The following is a 20,384-nucleotide window of genomic DNA, read 5'->3' as shown; positions in this document are numbered from 1 at the left end:
CTTGATCATCTTGCAACCATGGTCACAATTGCTAAAGAACTTCAACGAGTGGCTAGAGAATGGGACCCCCCATATGGTTCGTTTGTTGCAGCTTGCAATCAACAGTGCCATGTCAATTTACAAAAACATTCTCAATCAGAAGAAGAAGTGCCAACAACTCCCCATAACTATGTTCATCATTTGAACGAAGAGGTTGGTTAAGCCTACGCCTTTAGCAGAAGTAGAAGTTATGGACGAGTCCAAAGATACTACTGCACCACCCGAAGAAGCGCCTGATGAAGGGGTGCTTTGAGAAGAGCTGTAATGCTCTTCTTTGCTGGCGGTACATTCTTCTCATCTTCATCACCTTCATCGTCATCAGTACTGCACAGCTAATTCATCATCTTCATCATTCAAGTTGTAGTATACTTAACTGGTGAGTACCCATATAAAATTTTACAATACTGTATACGTATGTTGTTAAAGTTACATAGGTTTAAGAGTGTAGAATATGCTTAAGCACATAAGTAGTGTTTATAAAAGTGTGGAAAAGGTTAATAAGGGAGTGGGAAAGGTTAATAAGGGACTGGGAATGGTTCATAAGTGTATGGGAAGGGTTTATAAAGCCTTAAAATATATATAAATACTAAGATAAATGTAAGGTTCCTACTTTGCGCATTTTCACCTATCGTGGGTGTGTGTGTGTGTGTGTGTGTGTAGAACGTAATATCCACGATAAGTGAGGGAATACTGTACTCATCCAGACAGATAGGAGGGGTGGAGTTGGGGCGGAGAGGACACGTTGTGGTGGTGGCAGCAGCGGTGGCAGTAGCAGGCTGGTGGAAAGCACAGTTACATGTTTTAAAAGTCAAGAGGGACTCCTGGGGAGTGTTCCCAGCTTCTCACAAGACCACAAAGCTCATGGTCCTAGCACCGAGGAAAATCAAGCCTCATTGCTTTTGATTGTGCAAACCAGTGGGGGTTGGGACAGAGGCAGAAACTACTAGTCTTTCATCAGAGTCCACTTGATTAAAAGGGCCCCACAGTCCTAGAACATCTGCAGAGTCATCCACTCTGGGAACGACGGCCAGGGCAACAGCTAGAGAGGCACCAGTCCCATACAGAAGTGGGAGAAGTGCCTAGAAAAGGGGTGAGTGCTGGGCAAGCAGCATTGTTCCTTCTCAGACCCCTCCCCCACATATAGCGCCATAACGTGGTGAAACAGGTCACCCTGTACTGACGAATTCCTAAGGCTCTGCCTCTTACAACATAACAGGAGCGACAGCTCTACCTAAGACACAGAGGCAAACACACACAGGAGACTTCCGGCCAAGATGGAGGCCTAGGCTGACATAATCCATCTCCCTCCACAACTAAGAAGGAATACAACTTCTGCAAAACCAGAAATAACTAGAAGTTCCAGAAAATAAATGGAAGTCCAACGTATTAAGTTATAAAGAATGGTGCTTGTCCACACAGGTAGGAGGGATGAAGCTGGGGTGGAGAGGTCAAGCTCTGCTGGTAGCAGTAGCAGCGACGACAGTGGTGGGACTGCTATAAGCACAGACACCCGTATTTAAGGGGAGGCGAGAAGTACCTGGGGAGCACCCAGCTGCAGACCAGATCCGTCAGCTTGCAATTCCAGCGCTGGGGAAGGCAGACCCTCATTGCCTTGAACTGTGAGGCCTCGAGGGGGTGGGGATGGAGGAGGAGGCTCCCATTCTCTCTGTAGAGAATGAACAGCAGGAATCCATCCTGGACCCCCACCCCCATAGAAAATGCCACAGTGTGGTGAGAAGGGTCACCCGGTTTTGACGAGTGCATGGGGCTCCGCCCTCTATAGTGTAGGAGGTGTGACAGCCCTGCCCAGGAAGCAAAGGTAAACACAAAACTGTCAGGATGGCACAGATCATGATAGAGACCCCAGTGACGCAGCTGACCAGACAGCAAATATCTATTCTAACGAAGCAGGAGATAGGAAATCTTTCTGAGACACAGTTCAGAGCTTTGGTTATAAAAATGCTTACAGACCTAACAGCAGATCTTAAACAAGACAGGGAAGGAATGATGGTTAGTTCTGCTGAAATGAACAAAAACACATACAAAACTAGTGGTGAGGGCAAGAAAACCAGGGATCAAATAAACAAATTGGAACACAGGGAAGGAACAGTCAACCAGTGCAGAAAGAGAAAATGAAAAGTGAGGAAAAGGAGGAGAGACTCAGAAACCTATGGGACAGCTACAAGTGGGCTAACATCTGAATCATAGGGTTGCCAGAAGGTGAAGAAGAAGAACTAGAAATGGAAAAATTATGTGAAAAATATAATGAAGCAGAACTTCCCTAAGTTGGGGAAGGAAATAGACTTACAGGCCCAGGAAGCACAGAGAGTTCCAAAACAACTGGACCCAGGAGAACCACACCAAGACACATTATAATCAAAATGTCAAAAATTAAGGATAAAGAGAGAATCTTAAAAGCAACAAGAGAGAAGAAGAGAATTATGTACAAAGGGGTCCCAAAAAGACTGTCAGCTGATTTTTCAAAAGAAACTCTGGGCAAGAAGGGACTGGCAAGAAATATTCAAAGTAATGAAAATCAAAAACCTACAACCACAATTACTCTATCCAGCGAAGCTGTCATTCAGAATTGAAGGGCAGAAAAAGCACTTCCAGGACAAAATAAAACTGAAGGAGTTCATCAGATCCAAACCACTGTTATAAGAAATGTTAATGGGACTTGTTTAGGAGAAAGAGGGTCAAAACTATGAACATGAAAATGAAAACTGTATCACAACAACCAACAACAGAAGCTAGGGAACCAAAACAAAGGCAAACTGAGTAGGCAACGAGAGTGGGAAAAGAATTATAGGTATGGGGAACATATTGGGGGGAGGTCAGCAGGGAGAGAGAGGGGGGAAGGGAGGGAGATGGTACAGGAATTAAGAAGCATAGTAGGAGGGAGTGGAGTAGATGGGAAGATGTTGAGAAGAACTATATGCAAAACCAATGGTCATGAACTAAGGGGGGGCAACTGGAGGGGAGGGAGTCACTGGGTGGAGGGGGACAAAGGGAAAAGAAATTGGGACAACTGTAACAGCATAATAAAGCATATAAAAAAAGAAAGAAAATACATGCTGCTCGCACATAAAGAGACAAAAGAAAAAAATGATAAATACATTATTTTTTTATTAAAAAGTTCCTATCCACAGTATTATATGAAAACTAACTTCTAAAGTGCATTTATTTATTTTTATTTTTAAAAATTATTTAATTTTAATCCTCACCTGAGGACAGACATGCTTTTATTGATTTTAGAGAGAGATGAAGGGGGAGGGGGAGAAAGAGAAAGAAACACTGATGTGAGAGTACAGTGGCCACCTCCCATACATGTCATAACCAGGTATCAAGTCCACAACCTAGGTATCTTCAAAATTACAGCACCATAGGGAACTTGGTTACAGTATATGCTCTAACCAGGAATTAAACTCACAATATTTTGGTGTATGGGATGATGCTCCAGCCAACTAAGCCACCTGGGCAGGGCTCTAATTACTTTTCAAGCATATGACCCAGATAATTTGTAATATAATACACACAGGATAGGTTTGACAACTGTAGAAAGAACATCAAAACATCAACTATGAGTATCTAATGAAGGCTAACATGCTAGGGGAAAACACATTTAATCAATCTTTAGCTGACATCATAGCAAATAAGTGTTTTACTGACCCATAGATTTCATAATTGTGGTCTCAATGAGTTTCTTAATGTCTACCCCTTTCTCTGTATATACACCAAGTTCTAATAAAAGATATAAACTGAAGTTGCAATCTTATTGATTGGCCAAGGTCATGAATGTTCCAAAGTAAATGTAAATATTTTCTATCCAGATATATGCTGCAGAAATCATGGTCTATAAATTAAGGGCCCTCCCCTTACATTTTCTTCAATTAATTTGTACATCATCAAGGTTCTAAATACAATACTTCCCTATCATGTAAGTTAGCAAAATAAAACTGAACAGCCAAGAAACTTCAATCCACATCTTTGCTATATGTGGTAGTAAATAAATGAAATTAATCATCACTCATTTTCATGTCTTTCAACTGGCAGCTTCTAGACAAGGCAACACTCTAGATAAACTGATTTAACATCTTTTCATTCTTAGGGAATGAAAAAAATATACGTTGATTCTTCTCTAAGAGAATAAACATTCTAAGGGAATATATGTTGATAAAAAGCATATGTTAATTTTTAATATGACACATTTAAAAATATAATAAGCCTATGCTTTATTCATACCCAAAACTAAGCTTGTATTAGAGGTACTTATGACTCTAATTTTCTTGGAGATCCATTTAACATGTATTATCCTTTTTCTAGCCCAAAGCAGGCACATAGGTGTTATTCCCCATTTCACAAAGCAGCTAAGTGACTGGTCCAAGGCCACAAGTAATGAAACCAAGATTTAGAATCAATCTGTCTGACACCAAGCTTTATTCTAGTTCTTTATGTTCCCATTTACTCCTTTTTTAGATGCGGGGAGTGAACAGAGAGTCACTGACTGGACTTCAGTGTCAACTCTCACATTACCTAGCTATGTTCCTCCTTCCCCTTGGAGCCTCAATTTCTCTGTCTGCAAAATGAGAAGACTGAACTGAAAGAGCTCCAAATCTGCCCCAGTCCAGTTATGCTCTGACTTCTTGAAGAAGGATTCTTAACCAGAGGTTTTAGACTAAAACAAGCTTGGTTCCAACTGTACACTCATGTTCTCCCTCTTCAAAAACTTTCATGTAATTATATGTAATTGGCTTAAAATTCAAATAATGTTAAAAGGCATGCAATTACAAAAAGTCTCTTGCTCTGTACACACTCTTCTATCCCTAAAAGAAAATCTGGAGGCCAAAGCTAATGCTTTTCAACTCATTAGTTTTATTTTTTGAAATCCCTCTGTTTTTCTATATCATACACGTATATTGCTTTCTCTTGATTTGTAAATATTAGACATTATCTACTGATTTTTTTATTATGGGAAATTATGATATTTTTGCATATTTATACACTCTTTTCCTTTTTCTTATTCTTAATATTATCATTTCCAATTTTTAGTTGTGCTCATGCAATGTTTTTATTATTATTGCTTTGTATATACTGTTCATTTCTGAGTGAAGGGTGCTGTACAATTTTTTTAAAAATCCAAGACTTTCCCTACCCACTCTTGCATCAGATACCACTTACTTCTTTTTCTTATTTACTCTCTTGTTTTGTGACGCAAATATTCTAGTAGTTTCTTGATGTACACTTTCTTGAGACCTTTAAATTTTATTACATTCATGCATGACTGACAGATTAATTAGGTATAGAATTTTAGATTGAAAATTTTCCTTTAGAATTGTGAAGTCTTTGCCTCATTGCCTTCCATGTTGCTCTTGAGATGTGTGATGGCATTTTGATTACAATTTTTTTGTATAAGACCTTTTTTCTCCTTCTCTGGAAACTGTTAGGAACTACTTTTCACCCTTGGTTTTCTGAAATTTACAACAATGTGCCAAGGTTTAAGTCATTTTTTAAGTGAGCTTTTCAAGGAAAAGAAACACATTATATTTGATATATTTTCTTCTTTTAGTTCTTTGATAGTTCCTCCCCACCATTTTATGTTTTTTGTTTCTGGTTCTTCTATTATTGAAGTATTGGACTTTGTGGACTGAATCTCTAATTTAAAAAAAACAAACAAAAACTTCTTGCTCTTCCTTGGCACTACCTATAGAGGTGGCAGCCATCTGCTATGGTACCATGGCTGCCCTCAGACACCCCGTGAAACCCAAGATTGTCAAAAAGAGCACCAAGAAGTTCATCTGACACCAGTCAGACCAATATGTCACAATTAAGTAGAACTGACGGAAACTCGGGGGCATTGACAATAGGGTGTGCAGAAAATTCAAGGGCCAGATTTTGATGCCCAACATTGGTTATGGGAACAAGATATCAAAGCACATGCTGCCCAGTGGCTTTCAGAAATTCCTGGTCCACAGCATCAAGGAGCTTGAAGCACTGTTGATATTCTGAGATTGCTCACAACATCTTCTCAAAGAACAGCAAAGGAATTGTGGAAAGAGCAACCTAGCTGGCCATCAGAGTCACCAATCCCAATGCCAGGCTGCACAGCAAAGAACAGGAATACACTGATTGTGTACACATTGTATTTGTGATAATAAAACCATGATAGCCTCTTGCCATTCCTTCTCCCCATGTATTTGCATTTGATCTTCCTCTTCTTATGTAATAAGTTATCTTTTTTTTTTCCCATCTTCTTTCTGCCTTCATATATGGTAATTCAAGTTACAGAATGCTGAATGTAATTTCATTAATGATAGAGAACTATTTTTCTGGTTCTTGTTACTTGGGGGTATGATCTTTCTTGGGAAGAAGGGTGTTGGAATATCTCTACCCGCCCTCTTTATCTGGAAGTCCTCCATTTACCTTAATGATTTTTCTAAATTGTGTTTGCAGAATATATAATTTCTCAAGCTCCTTATCTTTTAAAAAAGATTATATAAATTACTTATCGAAAGTGTTACTTAATTACATTCTATAATTGCATTAGCATCTTCTAATTGTACACTAACATACATAGACATGAGCTTGTAATTAAGCACTCAGCCCTGATAAATCATAATCACATTAAAATTTGTATGGGTAAAGTAGAAAATTAAATACAGATAACTTGAAAATAAACTGTTCTGAGATTTAATATGTATATATTAAAGAAAATATACATATGTATTTTCTTTTCTTTTTTTTAATCCTCACCAGAGAATATGCTTATTGATTTTAGAGAGAAGAGAAGGGAAAGAGGAGAAACATCAATGTAAGAGAGAAACATTGATAGGTTGTCCCTCCTATGTTCCCTGACTGTGGACCCAACCTGCAACCTAGGCATGTGCCCTGACTGAAAATCAAACCCACAACCTTTTAGCTTATGGGCCAGTGCTCCAACCAACTGAACTACACCAGCCAGGGTGATTAAAAAAATAAAATATTTTAAAAAAATATTATATATATATATATATATAAATTAAAATTATCCACCCTACTGTTGAAAATCAATACCTTATTTCCTGGTTGAGGTGACTGTATTTTATTACTGGAATTATTCAACTAAAACATTTTGAAGGGTAGATTACTTAACATTGACAGTTTTTGCTTTTTAATGCAAAATATATTTTTTCATAGTAATGGCCCTTTCTGTAATATTGTTTGCCAACAATGTCTCTGTAATATTGAGAGCAGAAGTATTGATACAAATTGTAAATTAGGTCTTAAAAGTATAATCCGGCCCTGGCTAGTGTGGCTCAGTGGATTGCGTGCCAACCTGTAAAACAAAGGGTGGCAGGATCAATTCCCAGATTCCTAGTCAGGGCACGTACCTGGGTTGTGAGCCAGGTTCCCAGTTGAGGGTGCGTGATAGGCAACCACACACTGACGTTTCTCTCCCACTCTTCCTCCCTTCCCTTCTCTCTAAAAATAAATAAATAAAATCTTTTTTAAAAAATGAGAAAGAAGTATGTCAATAAAGTAAGTTTTCACAATAATGAGGATTGTTTATCCCACACTAGCCAAAAGGCAATAAGAAACCTCCTTTTAAAAAAGAGGCTTAAAAAGTTCACTTTTTAAAAATCCCTCACCCTCTACTCCTCTGGCAACTATCAGTTTATTCTATGTGTCTATCAGTCTCTTTCTGTTTTGTTTATTCATTTATTTTGCTTTTTAAAATTCCACATATAAGTAAAATCATATGGTACTTGTCTTTCTCTGACATATTTTACTTAGCATACCCTCTAGTTCCAAATGTGTTGTAAAAACGCAAGGTTTCATTCTGATTTATGGCTGATAATACCTTATTGTATGTACACACCAAATTTTTATCATTTCATCAATTCATAGACACTTAGGTTGCTTCCATATCTTGGCTAAATAATGCTTCTATAAACATAGGTGTGCATATATCTTTTCAAATTAGTGTTGTGAATTTCTTCAAATAAATACCCAGAAATGGGATTGCTGGATTGTATGGTAGTTCTATTTTCAATTTTTTGAGGAATCTGCATACTGTTTTCTATAGTAGTTGTTCCAATTTACGTTCCCACTAATAGTGCATAAGGGTTACGTTTTCTCCACAACCTCACCAACACTAATTGTTTGTTGTCTTTTTTTTTTTATAACAGTCTGTAGGACAGAAGTGAGGTGATATCTCATTGTGGTTTTAATTTGCATTTCCCTGATTAGTGATGTTGAGCATCTTTTCATATGCCTATTACCCATCTGTATATTTTCTTTGGAGAAATGTCTGTTCAGATTCTCTGCCCATTTTTTATTTTATTTTATTTTTAATGTTTTTTATTGATTATATTGTTACAACAGTTCCAATTTTCTCCCCCTTGTTCCCCTCCACCCAGCACCCCCCTCCCCCAGCAATCCCCCCCAAGTCCATACCCCTGGTTCGTAAAAATTAACTATCCCCCCCCTCTCAAATATTAGGACCCTTTGTAATCTTGTAAAGGACAATGGGCGAAGGTCTCAAGCTCCTCTAGCTGCTTCAAGCTGGACATGGTCATCGTCCTACCTACCCTTGGGTCCAGAAAACCCTAATAAGAGTGGGGGTGTGGAGGGGAGGGTGGCCTTCCCACATGGGGAAGGATCGTTCTCTGCCCATTTTTGATTGGATTGTTTATTTTTTTATATTCACTTGTATGAGGTCTTTATATATTTTGGATATTAACCCCTTATCTGATATATCTTTTGTAAATATCTTCTCCCATTCAGTAGGTTGCCTTCTGTTTTTTGATGGTTTCCTTCACTGTGCAAAAAGCTTTTTGGTTTGATGTAGTCTCATTGTTTCCCTTGCCTGAGAAGACAGATCCAAAAAAATACTGCTAAGGCTGGTGTCAAAGAGTTTACTGCATATATTTTCTTCTAGAAGTTTTTGATTTCAGGTTTTAATATTTAAGTTTTTAATCCGTTATGAGTTTATTTTTGTATACTGTGTCAGAAAGTGGTTCAATTTCACTCTTTTGCCTGTAGCTGTCCAGTTTTCCGAACACCATTTATAAAAGACTGTCTTTTCCCCATTTATATTCTTGACTCCTTTGTCATGGATTAGTTGACCATATAAGCAGGATTTATATCTGGGCTCTCTATGCTCATTCATTGATTTATGTATCTGTTTTTGTGCCAGTACTGTTTACTATTGCTATGTAGTATAGTTTGAAATCAGAAAGCATGATGCCTCCAGCTTTGTTCTTCTTTCTCAAGATGGCTTTGGCTATTTAGAGTCTTTTGTGGTTCCATAAAAATATTAGGATTGTTTGTTCTAATTCTGTAAAAACCGTCATTGCTATTTTGATAAGAATTGCATTGAATTTATAGATTGCTTTGTAGTATGGACATTTTAAAAATATTAATTCTTCTACTACATGAGCATGGGGTATATCTTCCCATTTATTTGTGTTGTCTTTAATTTCTTTCATTAGTGCCTTATATTTTTCAGAGTAAAAGTCTTTCATTTCCTTGGTTAAATTTATTCCTATATTTTATGCTTCTCGGTGCCATTGTAAATTGGGTTGTTTTCTTAATTTCTCTTTGATAGTTTCTTAATAATGTATAAAATGCAACAGATTTCTGTTTATTAATTTTTTACCCTGCAACTTGACTGAATTCATTTATTAGTCTTAGCAGTGTTGGTAGAGTTTGGGGTTTTCTATATATAGTATTATACCATCTGCATACAGTGACAGTTTTACTTATTTCTTTCCAATTTGGGTGTCTTTTATTTCTTTTTCTTGTCTAAGTGCTGTGGCTAGGACATTAAATACTATGTTGAATAATAGCAGCAAGAGTGGGCATCCTTGCCCTGCCCAGTGTGGCTCAGTTGGTTGGGAATTCTCCTGCAAAGTGAAAGGTTGCTGGTTTGATTCTCAGTCAGGGCACATGCCTGGGGTGTGGGTTCAGTCCTTGGATGGGGCACATACAAGAGGCAACTGATTAATGTTTCTCTCTCACACTGATGTTTATACCACTCTCTTTCTCCCTCCTTCTGCTGGGCCAGTTTGTTTGCAGAAAGGACCCGGCTGCACACCAAGGCAAGGTTTACCTGCACTGAGCCCAGGGGAGGGTCAGCTAAAATCTCAAAGCTCCCAGAGATCTGCCTGCACCCATAGGCTTTCTGTTACACTTAATCATTGAAGTAGTCTCCAGCTTGACTCCTCAGCAGTCTGGCTTAAGATCCACCCAGTGGGGCAAGAGTGATTCCTGAGGGTGAGGCTATTGATTCCCCAGTGATGCCACAGGGAAGGGAGTGCTTTGCTCAAGCAAGATGGGTTCTGCAGTATGGGGAAGGACGGCACAAGAGTCCTGGCAGCTGATCCTTCAGCTCTCTCCCCATAGACACCAACTCCAGATTCTCCTCATGTGTCTCTAGTCTGTTCTGCCTTCCCTCTGCTAGAGTTGAGGGTAAGTGGCTGCAAAGAAAATTCTGTGTGTTGGCCCTTTAAGAGGCTTTCCACGTATCTAGCCATCTCTCCCTGTTGAACAGAAACCTCCCTACTTTTCGTAGTCAGATGTTATTTGGATTCCTTTTCTGGTTTTGGTGCTTTAGGCTGGGAACCCCAATTTGCTATTTAGACCTCACTCTTCTCATGGGGAACCCCCTGGCTGCTGAAATACCCCACCAGAACTTCAGCTGCTACCAGTGGGGACCCTGCAGCCCTTTTGCACCTCCGCACTTTTTACTAGTCTCGTGGTGGTGGTGTGGTTTTTTCTGTCTGTCCTCAGTTACAAGGCTTCAATCCAGCTAGTGTTCAGTTGGTTATTTAGGATGATATTTTCTATAATTTAGTTTTAATTCCATTTTGGTCCTAGGAGGGGGTTAGTGTAGCTTTCACCTACTCTGTTGCCATCTTGCATCTCTCTCAATTTTATTTACCATTGTAACTAGTTTTTCATGTCTTTAGCAAATCATTACAAATATTATATAAATGAAAAATTTCAAAGCTCCTGTATTATTAAGTACATCTCACTGAAAGCTCGTAGTCAATGAGTACCAATATTTGAAAAACCTTTGCAACAATTTTTTAAAAGATTTTATTTATTTATTTTTAGTGAAAGGGGAAGGGAAGGAGAAAGAGGGAGAGAAACATCAATGTGCAAGAGAAACATAGATTGCTTGCCCCTCATACTTCCCCAACTAGGGATCTGGCCCACAGCCAGGCACGTGCCCTGATAGGGAACCTAACCTGCAACCTTTTGGTTTGCAAGCAGGCGCTCAATCCACTGAGCCACACCAGCCAGGACAATCTTTGCAAATTTTAAGAGCAAAAATGAAATACTGTTATTCAAATTGAAATGTATTTAAGTCAGACCAGTGTGGCTCAGTTGGTTGGGCATTGTCCTGCAAAGCAAAAGGTCTCCAGTCAAGGTACATGCCTGGGTTGCACGTTTGGTCCCTGGTAGGGGCATGTATGGGAGGGAACTGATCAATGTTTCTCTCTCACATCAATGTTTCTCTCCTTCTCTTTCTCCCTTCCTCCCCATAAATAAGTAAATAAGTAAGTAAATAAATAAAAATATTAAAAAACCAAATTAAAATATATTTGATTATTAGAGACTTTGAATGTTTTTATATGCTTACTAAGCATTTGTATTTATAAAGACTATATCTCCCAAATATGTACAATGTCAACCAGAAACTACAAAGAGACTATTTGGAACAAACAGTTACTACCTCATTGAGGGAGGTTATAAGAGGGAGGTATAGTAGGTGAGGGTGTTGGAAGACATTGTGGAAAGATCAGAAAATATTTAATTTCTTTTCTTTTATTATTTCAAATAAAACAAGTTTTTAAAAATTAGTATATTGATTCTTTTTTGCCTGACATGGTTTGTTGTACTAATGGAGATACAACTAGTAATTAGTATTTTTGTCTTATTTATAAATTATTAGTTTAAAATTCCTAAAGACAGTTGGATCTAAGACTTTTAAATTCTTTCCTTAAAACTGTGTTTACATTATTAAGTTTTATATCTAAAGAAAAATAATAAAAGAAAAAAGCATTTACTAAACAAACATAAATGTCATCTAAACCCTTATTTAAAATATCACAAATCAGGGATTAATGCAGTTTTAATGCATTTCTAATACCTGGTTATTCTGATTTCCTCTCTAGCTACAATACTTCCATTAGACTCTATTTAATACAAAAGTTAGAGTCACTGATGCATTTAGTTTGATTTATCTAGCGACAATACCTCAGTTATTGTCTTGGCAAATAATTTTTTTGAGAGTAAATCTCATTTTGGTTTAATGCTCTTCCAAGTAATTTTAAATCATTTTCTTTATATCTTGACAAAGATAATTATGAAAGTCAAAAACCATTATGGATATATTATTATGAAATGTAGAGAAAATATCACTTCCAAAAGACATACGTGTTTAGTAGGTGTTAGTAAATTATGACTTTGAAAGTTACAAGAATACGACACAATAATTTAGTATGTATCTATAAGCCACAGAAGGACAAAGAGACGTTTGGGTGACAGACTGGGGGTTTTGTGATTTGAGAAGTGAGTATATGGGCAGCAATGTTGTGCTACCGTAAACATTCCGCCTGGTGTGCTGGTGATATAGGCACCGTCTCCAGGACTCATTTCATGGGAGAAGCTTTAATCTTTACCTCAATGTTTATGTACAACTTTAGCTGCACATAAATATATATTTAATTTGAGTTTACTGAATTAGATGTCTACATTTTCCTGAATTTCCTTATGAACAGTTATCTTATTAACCATTTTCTTAAGGTTTACTCCTCTTTTTATGGGCTTGGCTTGAAAGAACCAGTCTGGATCATGTCTACAAAGGAAAGATATTGCATGCATACTTTTTAGGTTGTAAAAAATAACAAACCCCAGAAATCTTCAGTAGTTAATACTTAAGAAATGGCCTTCATTGGAAAAAAAATCAGACGTACTACAAAAAGTCTGAGCTTCTGAAACTGGACAAGAGTTCCACCTACACAAGCCCACTGTGTATGTTATGTGAACATATACAGTTGAAAATGCACAATAGCACAATCTTCCTGGAAAAGAATTTGGCAAATATATCAAAAGTCTTAAACATCTTGATGCACTAGATATCCATCATTGTATTGTAACAATTACATTGTAACAACATGAAAAAAGGAAATGATTAATTACTGGGGAAAAGAGTTGTGACAATGTTCAATTAAATCAGGATGTATACAGTATAATCTCAATGATGTTAGCACGTGTGCCAATATGCATCTGTATGTGTGTATAAATATCCAGAGAGCAAAGATTTTTAGCAGTTATCAATTATATCCCTCTCAGTAATAAAAGTACTGTGATTCTTCTTAATATTATTATGTACTTTTCTCTATTGAGCATTTAGCCCTATAATAATGAGGAAAAAAATTATTTAAAACAAATACAAGGAATAGTAGCAACACTAACATCTTAATGAAATTCAAATTCCACCAGAGCCCAATCTTGGGTTTAAATGAACTGGCATAATCACACATCTTAGGTCTTATTGGTAATATCAAATAATAGTAATTTGGTTTTAAGGGTTGGAAACATGACTAATATATTTTCTGTCTTTTGGAAGATAAAAATGAAGGTAGATATTGAATCCTAGCTAAAGTAAGTATTACCTAAAGGTAACTCTAGTATCTACACATTACTATGTTTTTCAATTATCTTTTTTATTTTTCTTTTCTTTCATTATTTCTTGAAAATGTAGTATAAATCAAGGGAAGTCATCTTCATTAGCATTCATTCATTCATTCATTCATTTTTTAAGCACTTACTATGTGTGAAACATTGTTTTTAGGTACTGGGGATTTGCAGTGAGGAAAAGAGTTCTTGTCTGATTGAGGAACAAATGTTATCTCTATCACATAATGATGAGCTTTTATTAATAATACTTATCAGTATGCTCTACTATCTAGATAATAGAAAATAAAAATTATAAATTTCTTTGTTTAGCAAATAATGTAAAAGTGTCTCCTTTATTTACTCTAAGGCATATACTTTTTCTTATTTTTTAACTAAGGAAATTGAAATTGCTCATTACTTACCCCAATATTAAAAATTCCTGTAAAATACTCCATATTTGCTTGAATGAACCAAATGTTGCTTAGACCTAGTTCATCACTTCTCTTCTTAGCACGGATTAATGATAATTCCTTGTTTTCTATTAATGTAACCTAGATTTCACCCAGGAAACAAAAGTATATTCAGGAACATAATTCAGACATTAGGGCAAAATATTATTACTCTATTTAATAGCTTTAATAATATAGAATATAGATAGATAGATAGATCCCTAACCTGTGCCTAGAAGAATGCTGGATAACATGATACACAAATGAACAAGGCCCTTGAACTTACTTAAAAGCTTACAACTGTAGTGATATAAGTAAAACCGACAATTATAATACAGTGACAAGGGCTTAAGAAAAGACATATAATATATAATTAGAGCACCTAGACTTGATGACTAAGACAGATTTTAGTCAATTAATATCTAAAGTAACATATTAACTGAGGCCTGAACAATGGATAGAAGTTAGCTGGAGCAGTGAAGGAGTGTTTCAGGCAGAGAGAGAAACATATATGAAGGCTCAATGTGAGAAACATACTGTGTGTTTGAAGAACTGAGAAAACTGGTATAGGTGATAGGGGGGGCACAGTATGTGATGATGATGGTGGGGATGGGGTGTAGGGGTCAGAAGGTGGAAATCAAGCTAAAGAGGAAAGAGAAGCCAGATCATGGGGGATGGAAGAAGTTTCATTGCTTCAATGCAGACTATGGCTTGGCGAGGTGAGGCAGAAGGCAGTGCAACCATTAGGAGTCTGTCACAGTACTCTAGGCCAAGGCAGATGGACGAGGGTCATTGGTGTGGATGGAGAAAAGTGGGCTGAATTAAGCCGCATTCATCACTATCATTCCTAGTTCTACCCCAATTTTGTCCTCATGCTTGTCTTTATGGAAAAATCCTGGATCCCTGTCAAAGTACACTTGGTGTCAAAGGCTTTCCACTCTTTATTTTAGCCAAGACTTTCCTTTTCCAGGCTGAATGTCCCTGTTTCCAGGGGAACTGTTACGGAGAGAACAGAAGACACCGTGTCTCTGACGCTGTCTCTCCAGGATTCTACTCTGTGAGCTTTCTTCCTCTTACCCTAACCATAATATTGTTGCTTTTCTAGAAAATAAAAGAGACACCTGCCTGTTTCTCCCAGGAGTCCTTATTTATTTTACCCCTTATTTTCTAAGGAAGTAAAGAATAATTCCATCCCCCCAACTGCCATTGTTCTGTTACATGCCATCCCTGCCAGCCTCAGTTCTTCCACATTCTTATCCTGGGAGTGGAGTAGCACTGTAATTATTCTGCACCTTTTAGTGGGCTGAAAAGTAAAGAATGTGCCCCAGGTTCAACTGTATTTTTTTCTTAAAAAACTGACATAAAATTCTATACTTTTATGTTAAAAGATGGTCACTGTGAGAAAATGATTTAATACGGCAGAAGACTAAAAATAGTATAAACTTTTAATCAGTGGTGGTAATGATTCCATAAATTATGGTACATTTCCTTAAAAACATATTATGTAGTCATATTTTAGTGATATTTCAATGGAAAATATTTACAGCATTTATGATACAATATTGACTGAAAACAGATAACTAAAATGATATTTGCGTTTTTAGAGTTTGCAACAATAAGCATCCTCAAGGACAATGATGTTGAGAACATGGGAAGGAAATCATTTGATTGATCATTGTGGTAGATTGGGGTTCATTTTTTTTTCTTTAGAAATTTTGATTACCGTTGCTACAATTTTGATACAATGAATTAAGATCAAGTAACCAAAAGAACTTGCTCAACAAGTTTCAGAAAGCAGTATTTCCAGTATAAAATTATCTTGACAATTAAACTGATTTTACCATTATTCTATTTAGTGGTGGAATATTTATTTTTATTTTAAAATATAACTCCTTTATAAAAGTTGAAAAGTATTGTGATCCTACTTTACATTTCTTTCCTTAAGATTCTGAATCTTAGTTTAGTTCAAAGAAAAAAGAAAATATGTGTTCCACATAGTTGACCTGGGTGAATGATTATAAACTCAGAGAGCAGGGATAAGCCAGACTCAGCTAACTGAATCATGTAGATTTCTGATGTTTTCTTTCATCTATTATTTAGACTTTACCTGGCATAATGGCAGCATATGAGCAAGTACAATCCCAACATGACCCTGAAAGAGGCAGAAAAAGAAACAAGTTAAAGTTGGTCCCTAAGGCTTCTGCTATTTCTAAAACAACAATCCTACCAAATAAAAGCATGTATTTGAATGTAACATGAAGTCACATAGTCTTGGAAAAGCTAAAGAGAACATGAAAAGATACCATACCCCACCACTGCAGAAATCTATAATTCTGTCACCAGGTTTGGCCTGATTTGTCACCACATACACCAGGTTGTTTAACTGCTGCTGCTTCCGCAAAGCTCGATCACTGGACATTTTTCCTGGGAAAGACAAGAGATGAAGAAAATGAAACATGTATTGTGTGGGACTGAGAAGGCACTCGTAGAATATACTGCCAGCATACAGGAAGAGGGATGAATAAATAATGAATTACAAATTCCATATACTCTGCTATGAGAAGACTAAAGAACAAGACCCCAGTGATGAACTCTAATTTGCTTCTTTTTACTTTTAGTCACATCTAACTTTTCTTTCAATAGCCATTGGCAGAAAATTTATGATAAATGTCTTGTAAGGAGAGAAAACAGTAAGTGAAACATTACATTCAGAGTCACAAAATAATTGTTCAATAAATATTTACTGGATGAATGAAAACAGTAATGGTCTCTTCCCTCCATGCTTCACAGAGACCTATTGTAAAAATGAACTGATTTCAGCACATTGCTTAAACTTCTTGGAGAAAAGAGATCTATAATAAATAAAAAACTTTAAAATTTAACTGGTACATCCTTAATCTCAATTCTTCTGGTTAAGATATTTGGAACATAGGTGTCACATTACCTGAAACATGTCAATGGTTATTATATTTAGAGAGAAATGGATTTTCCCATTTCTGCTTTGAAGCTTTTTCCTCATGAGTCAGACACAGAAATTTAATGCAATTAGATATTAAAGATAGGGCATTTCCAAGTATGAAATGCCTTGGGTCTAATAGCATGAAAACATCTGAACTTTCAAAAGCCATTAGTCAAGCCCATGAATATATCTTCAGAAGAATGAATGAAATTATTTGTTTTTACATATTTCAAATGTATTTTGTTATAAGAGTAGACTAAGAAAATGTAAGGGAGTAGATTTTAGTGATATAGATTAAAAACCCAGATAACTTTTTTCACTTGATCAAAAATTATTTACAGATACCAAGGTTTCTCTGCCCCATTTTCACAGAAAAATAGCATGTTTTTTCTGTTCTTCTCTTTTCTGATTTTCTTCTTTCTTATGTTACTAAAATAACAACATTGGGAAACTTTTAGGAAAGAATAGGAAATATACTTAAAAATATGTATAAGAGAAAAAGACCCATAATTTCATAATTCAGAAGTATATTTTTATATATGTTCTTCTAGTCATAATTTTTTAGAAAGCACATAGAATATTAGGAATCTTTCCAGGTCTATGCATTTGTTTTCATACTCTACATTTTAATAGTTACATAGTATTTTGTTTACTATATATACCTTACTTTTGTAACCAGTTTCCTATTGCAATGATGTGGTCATCCTCATACAGCTGAATTAGTTGTGCACACTCTCAATTATTTAGCATGGCTGAATGTGAATCTCAAACATGAAGACCATTTAGATCAATAGTCTGGTGACTCCATTTGTGAAGATAATTTCACGTAGAAAATAATTATTTTCATTTTTCTCAAATAATATGACTGTTAAAAAGTTAAACATGGAGTAAGTGAAAGCCTCTGTCATCCTACCCCTGTGGATAATCATTCATAGGAGGTTTCATGACAGTTTTCAAGCACATAGCAAAGTTGAAGGGATTTTACAATGAACACCTCTCTAAACTCCACCTAGATTCTGCCCTTAATAAATTACTATACTTGGCTTATCACACTTGAATCTTGGTTATTCATCCCTCTATTCACCAATTCATATATCCAGTTGATCTTTTGAATGGCAGTGCAGTCTTGCTTTGGAGAAGGAAGAATAAGAACAAGAAACGGGAGGAGGTGGGGAAGGATTAGAATGCAAAAATGGAAAAATACTTTGACCTCCTTGGGAGGGCTAGAGTCACAAATGCTGCTATTGAATGGAGCCACCACACAGCAAGAAACGAGCACAAGCAGTTTAGTCTTTGTTCTGTTTGTAGATTTCTTAACAATTCTTCACCAAAAGATTTTCATAATAGAAGGTCAAAGGGAAACTACTTTTTGTTAAGAACAAGGAGATAAGAAAATTTACTTAATTAAATATCTAATAGCAACTTCTATACCATATTTCTATTCATTTAGAATTACCTAACTTTCTTAGGTCTGTTTCAAGAGCAAATGTTGATAAAAATCTGTTTTTCTTGCTCTGACTGCATCTTTGAGTAGAAAGAATTCATGCTGAAATGAAGGTTGAAGGCAAAGAGTACTTTTCAGGGTTGTGTTCAAATAGACTATTGAGCTTCACATACTATTCACGGAGTAAGCTAAAAATGATGCCCAGATGCTTTATGGAAAAACTGCCTCTAATAAAGCATTCTTCCTCCCCATTCTAGTTTTATAAATGTTATGAAGCTCCTAGAAACATAAACAGGACCTTAAATATATTGAACAAAGTAAGGAAGTGGTATTTTAAGATAAGGCATTAATTAAAAATCAAATCCTACCTTTGATTTATATCCAATATTCTTGTGCCTAAGACACCACATACAAGCATAAGTTAAAATCTATTTTTAGCTTGACTAAAAATCATCAACTGTTTTAAAACAAATGACTTCATTTGTTCTGTGATATAATTCTCCCACACTGAAGTCTTTTCCTTGCCTGATTCAAGTCAGGAGGAACTTGATGATTTGGACAACTTTGTGTTGCCCAAAAAGAAAGTACAAAGGTAAAGAAGCCAATTTTTAAACTAAGAAAGAGCCATATTAAAAAAACTAGCATTTTTGATCAGTTCCAAATAAGGCAAAACAAAACAAAACATGGGTGGAAACTGTGCACATGTGTAGCCAGGACACCCACTCGGTCTAATAAATTATCAAGATCAAGCTCTTAATTTTTTGTTTCTTAGTCTGAAACACCAAAGTACCATAAACGTTATAACTTACTGGGAAAAGGATAAGAGTTAGGTGCTTTAATACACATCAGACTTCTTTACAAAAGAATTCCCTCTGCTTTAAGAAAGAGCTTCTTAGCAAAAACAAAAACAAAACAAAACAAAAAACCCTCTACTGCTGTGGGCCCTGTTAGTTTGCCAGCCTCATCTTCTGCTCTTTTCATATATATCCCTTATGCTCCAGTTCTTCTAAATAATGGACAAAGACAAATACCATATGATCTCACATGTGCAATCTGAGAACAAATTGGTGGCTGCAGAGCTGGGAGGTGGGTGGTGGGTGAAATGGGCGAAGGGTGTCAGAAGGTATAAACATCCAGTTATGAAATCAGTTAAGTCATGGGGATGCAATAATAATGCATTCCATTTATGAAAGTTGCTAAGGAAGTAGATCTTAAAAGTTCTCATAATGAGGAAAAAATTATGTAACTATGTATGGTGACAGACATTAACTTGACTTATTATGGTGATCATTTTACAGTGGCCCCCAATATTTTTGGCACCAGGCATCAGTTTCATGGAAGACAGGCGGTGAGGGAATGGTGGGAGCTCAGGCAAGCTTCTCTGGCTCTCTCTTACCCACTGTGGGGGGGAGACAGGAGGTGGAGCTCAGGCGAGCTTCATTAGCAGCCTGGTTCCTAATAGAGCATAGCACCTGTCCAGGGCCCGGGGCTTAGGGTCCCCTGCTTTATAATATATACAAATATTAAGTTGTTATATGGTACTCCCGTCGTCGGCAGCCGTCCGTCTCGAGAGACGATGGTGTAGCTTCTTAAGAGTCTATCTGCACCGCCGAGAATGGCTGTGCAGTCCGACTCGGGAGTGACACAGTATCTGTCTCCTCCCGTGTTGAATCGACATCTTGCGATGACGCTGGAGTGTCCTCTCCAGTGAAGCTGAAGCTACAGAGCCTGGGCAGGGTGATATGGAGGGTCTGCTGTTGCCCATGCAGCAGACCCCCCTCCTCTTCGCAGCTGAAGGGTCCAAGGGAAAGACAGAGTCAATACA

At 36.8% G+C, this 20,384-nt stretch overlaps 1 protein-coding gene across 1 annotated transcript in view; it reads right to left on the bottom strand.

Annotated features, from left to right (window-relative positions):
- The window catches only part of GSTCD (glutathione S-transferase C-terminal domain containing), a 136,646-nt gene that overhangs the window by 20,492 nt on the left and 95,770 nt on the right, over positions 1-20,384 (bottom strand). Inside the window, exons 6-8 of the mRNA XM_090266369.1 lie at positions 16,465-16,580; positions 16,264-16,308; positions 14,130-14,258 (exon numbers count right to left, since the gene is read on the bottom strand). Of these exons, the coding sequence (XP_090122495.1) occupies positions 14,130-14,258; positions 16,264-16,308; positions 16,465-16,580 (290 nt within the window). The remainder of the gene's footprint in view (positions 1-14,129; positions 14,259-16,263; positions 16,309-16,464; positions 16,581-20,384) is intronic.

Source organism: Furipterus horrens, unplaced genomic scaffold, assembly GCF_987537825.1.
Source record: "Furipterus horrens unplaced genomic scaffold, mFurHor1.1.pri manual_scaffold_2, whole genome shotgun sequence".
Lineage (NCBI taxonomy): Eukaryota > Metazoa > Chordata > Mammalia > Chiroptera > Furipteridae > Furipterus > Furipterus horrens.
Note: the sequence above shows the minus strand (reverse complement) of the source record. Positions and strands in the feature narration are given on the sequence as shown.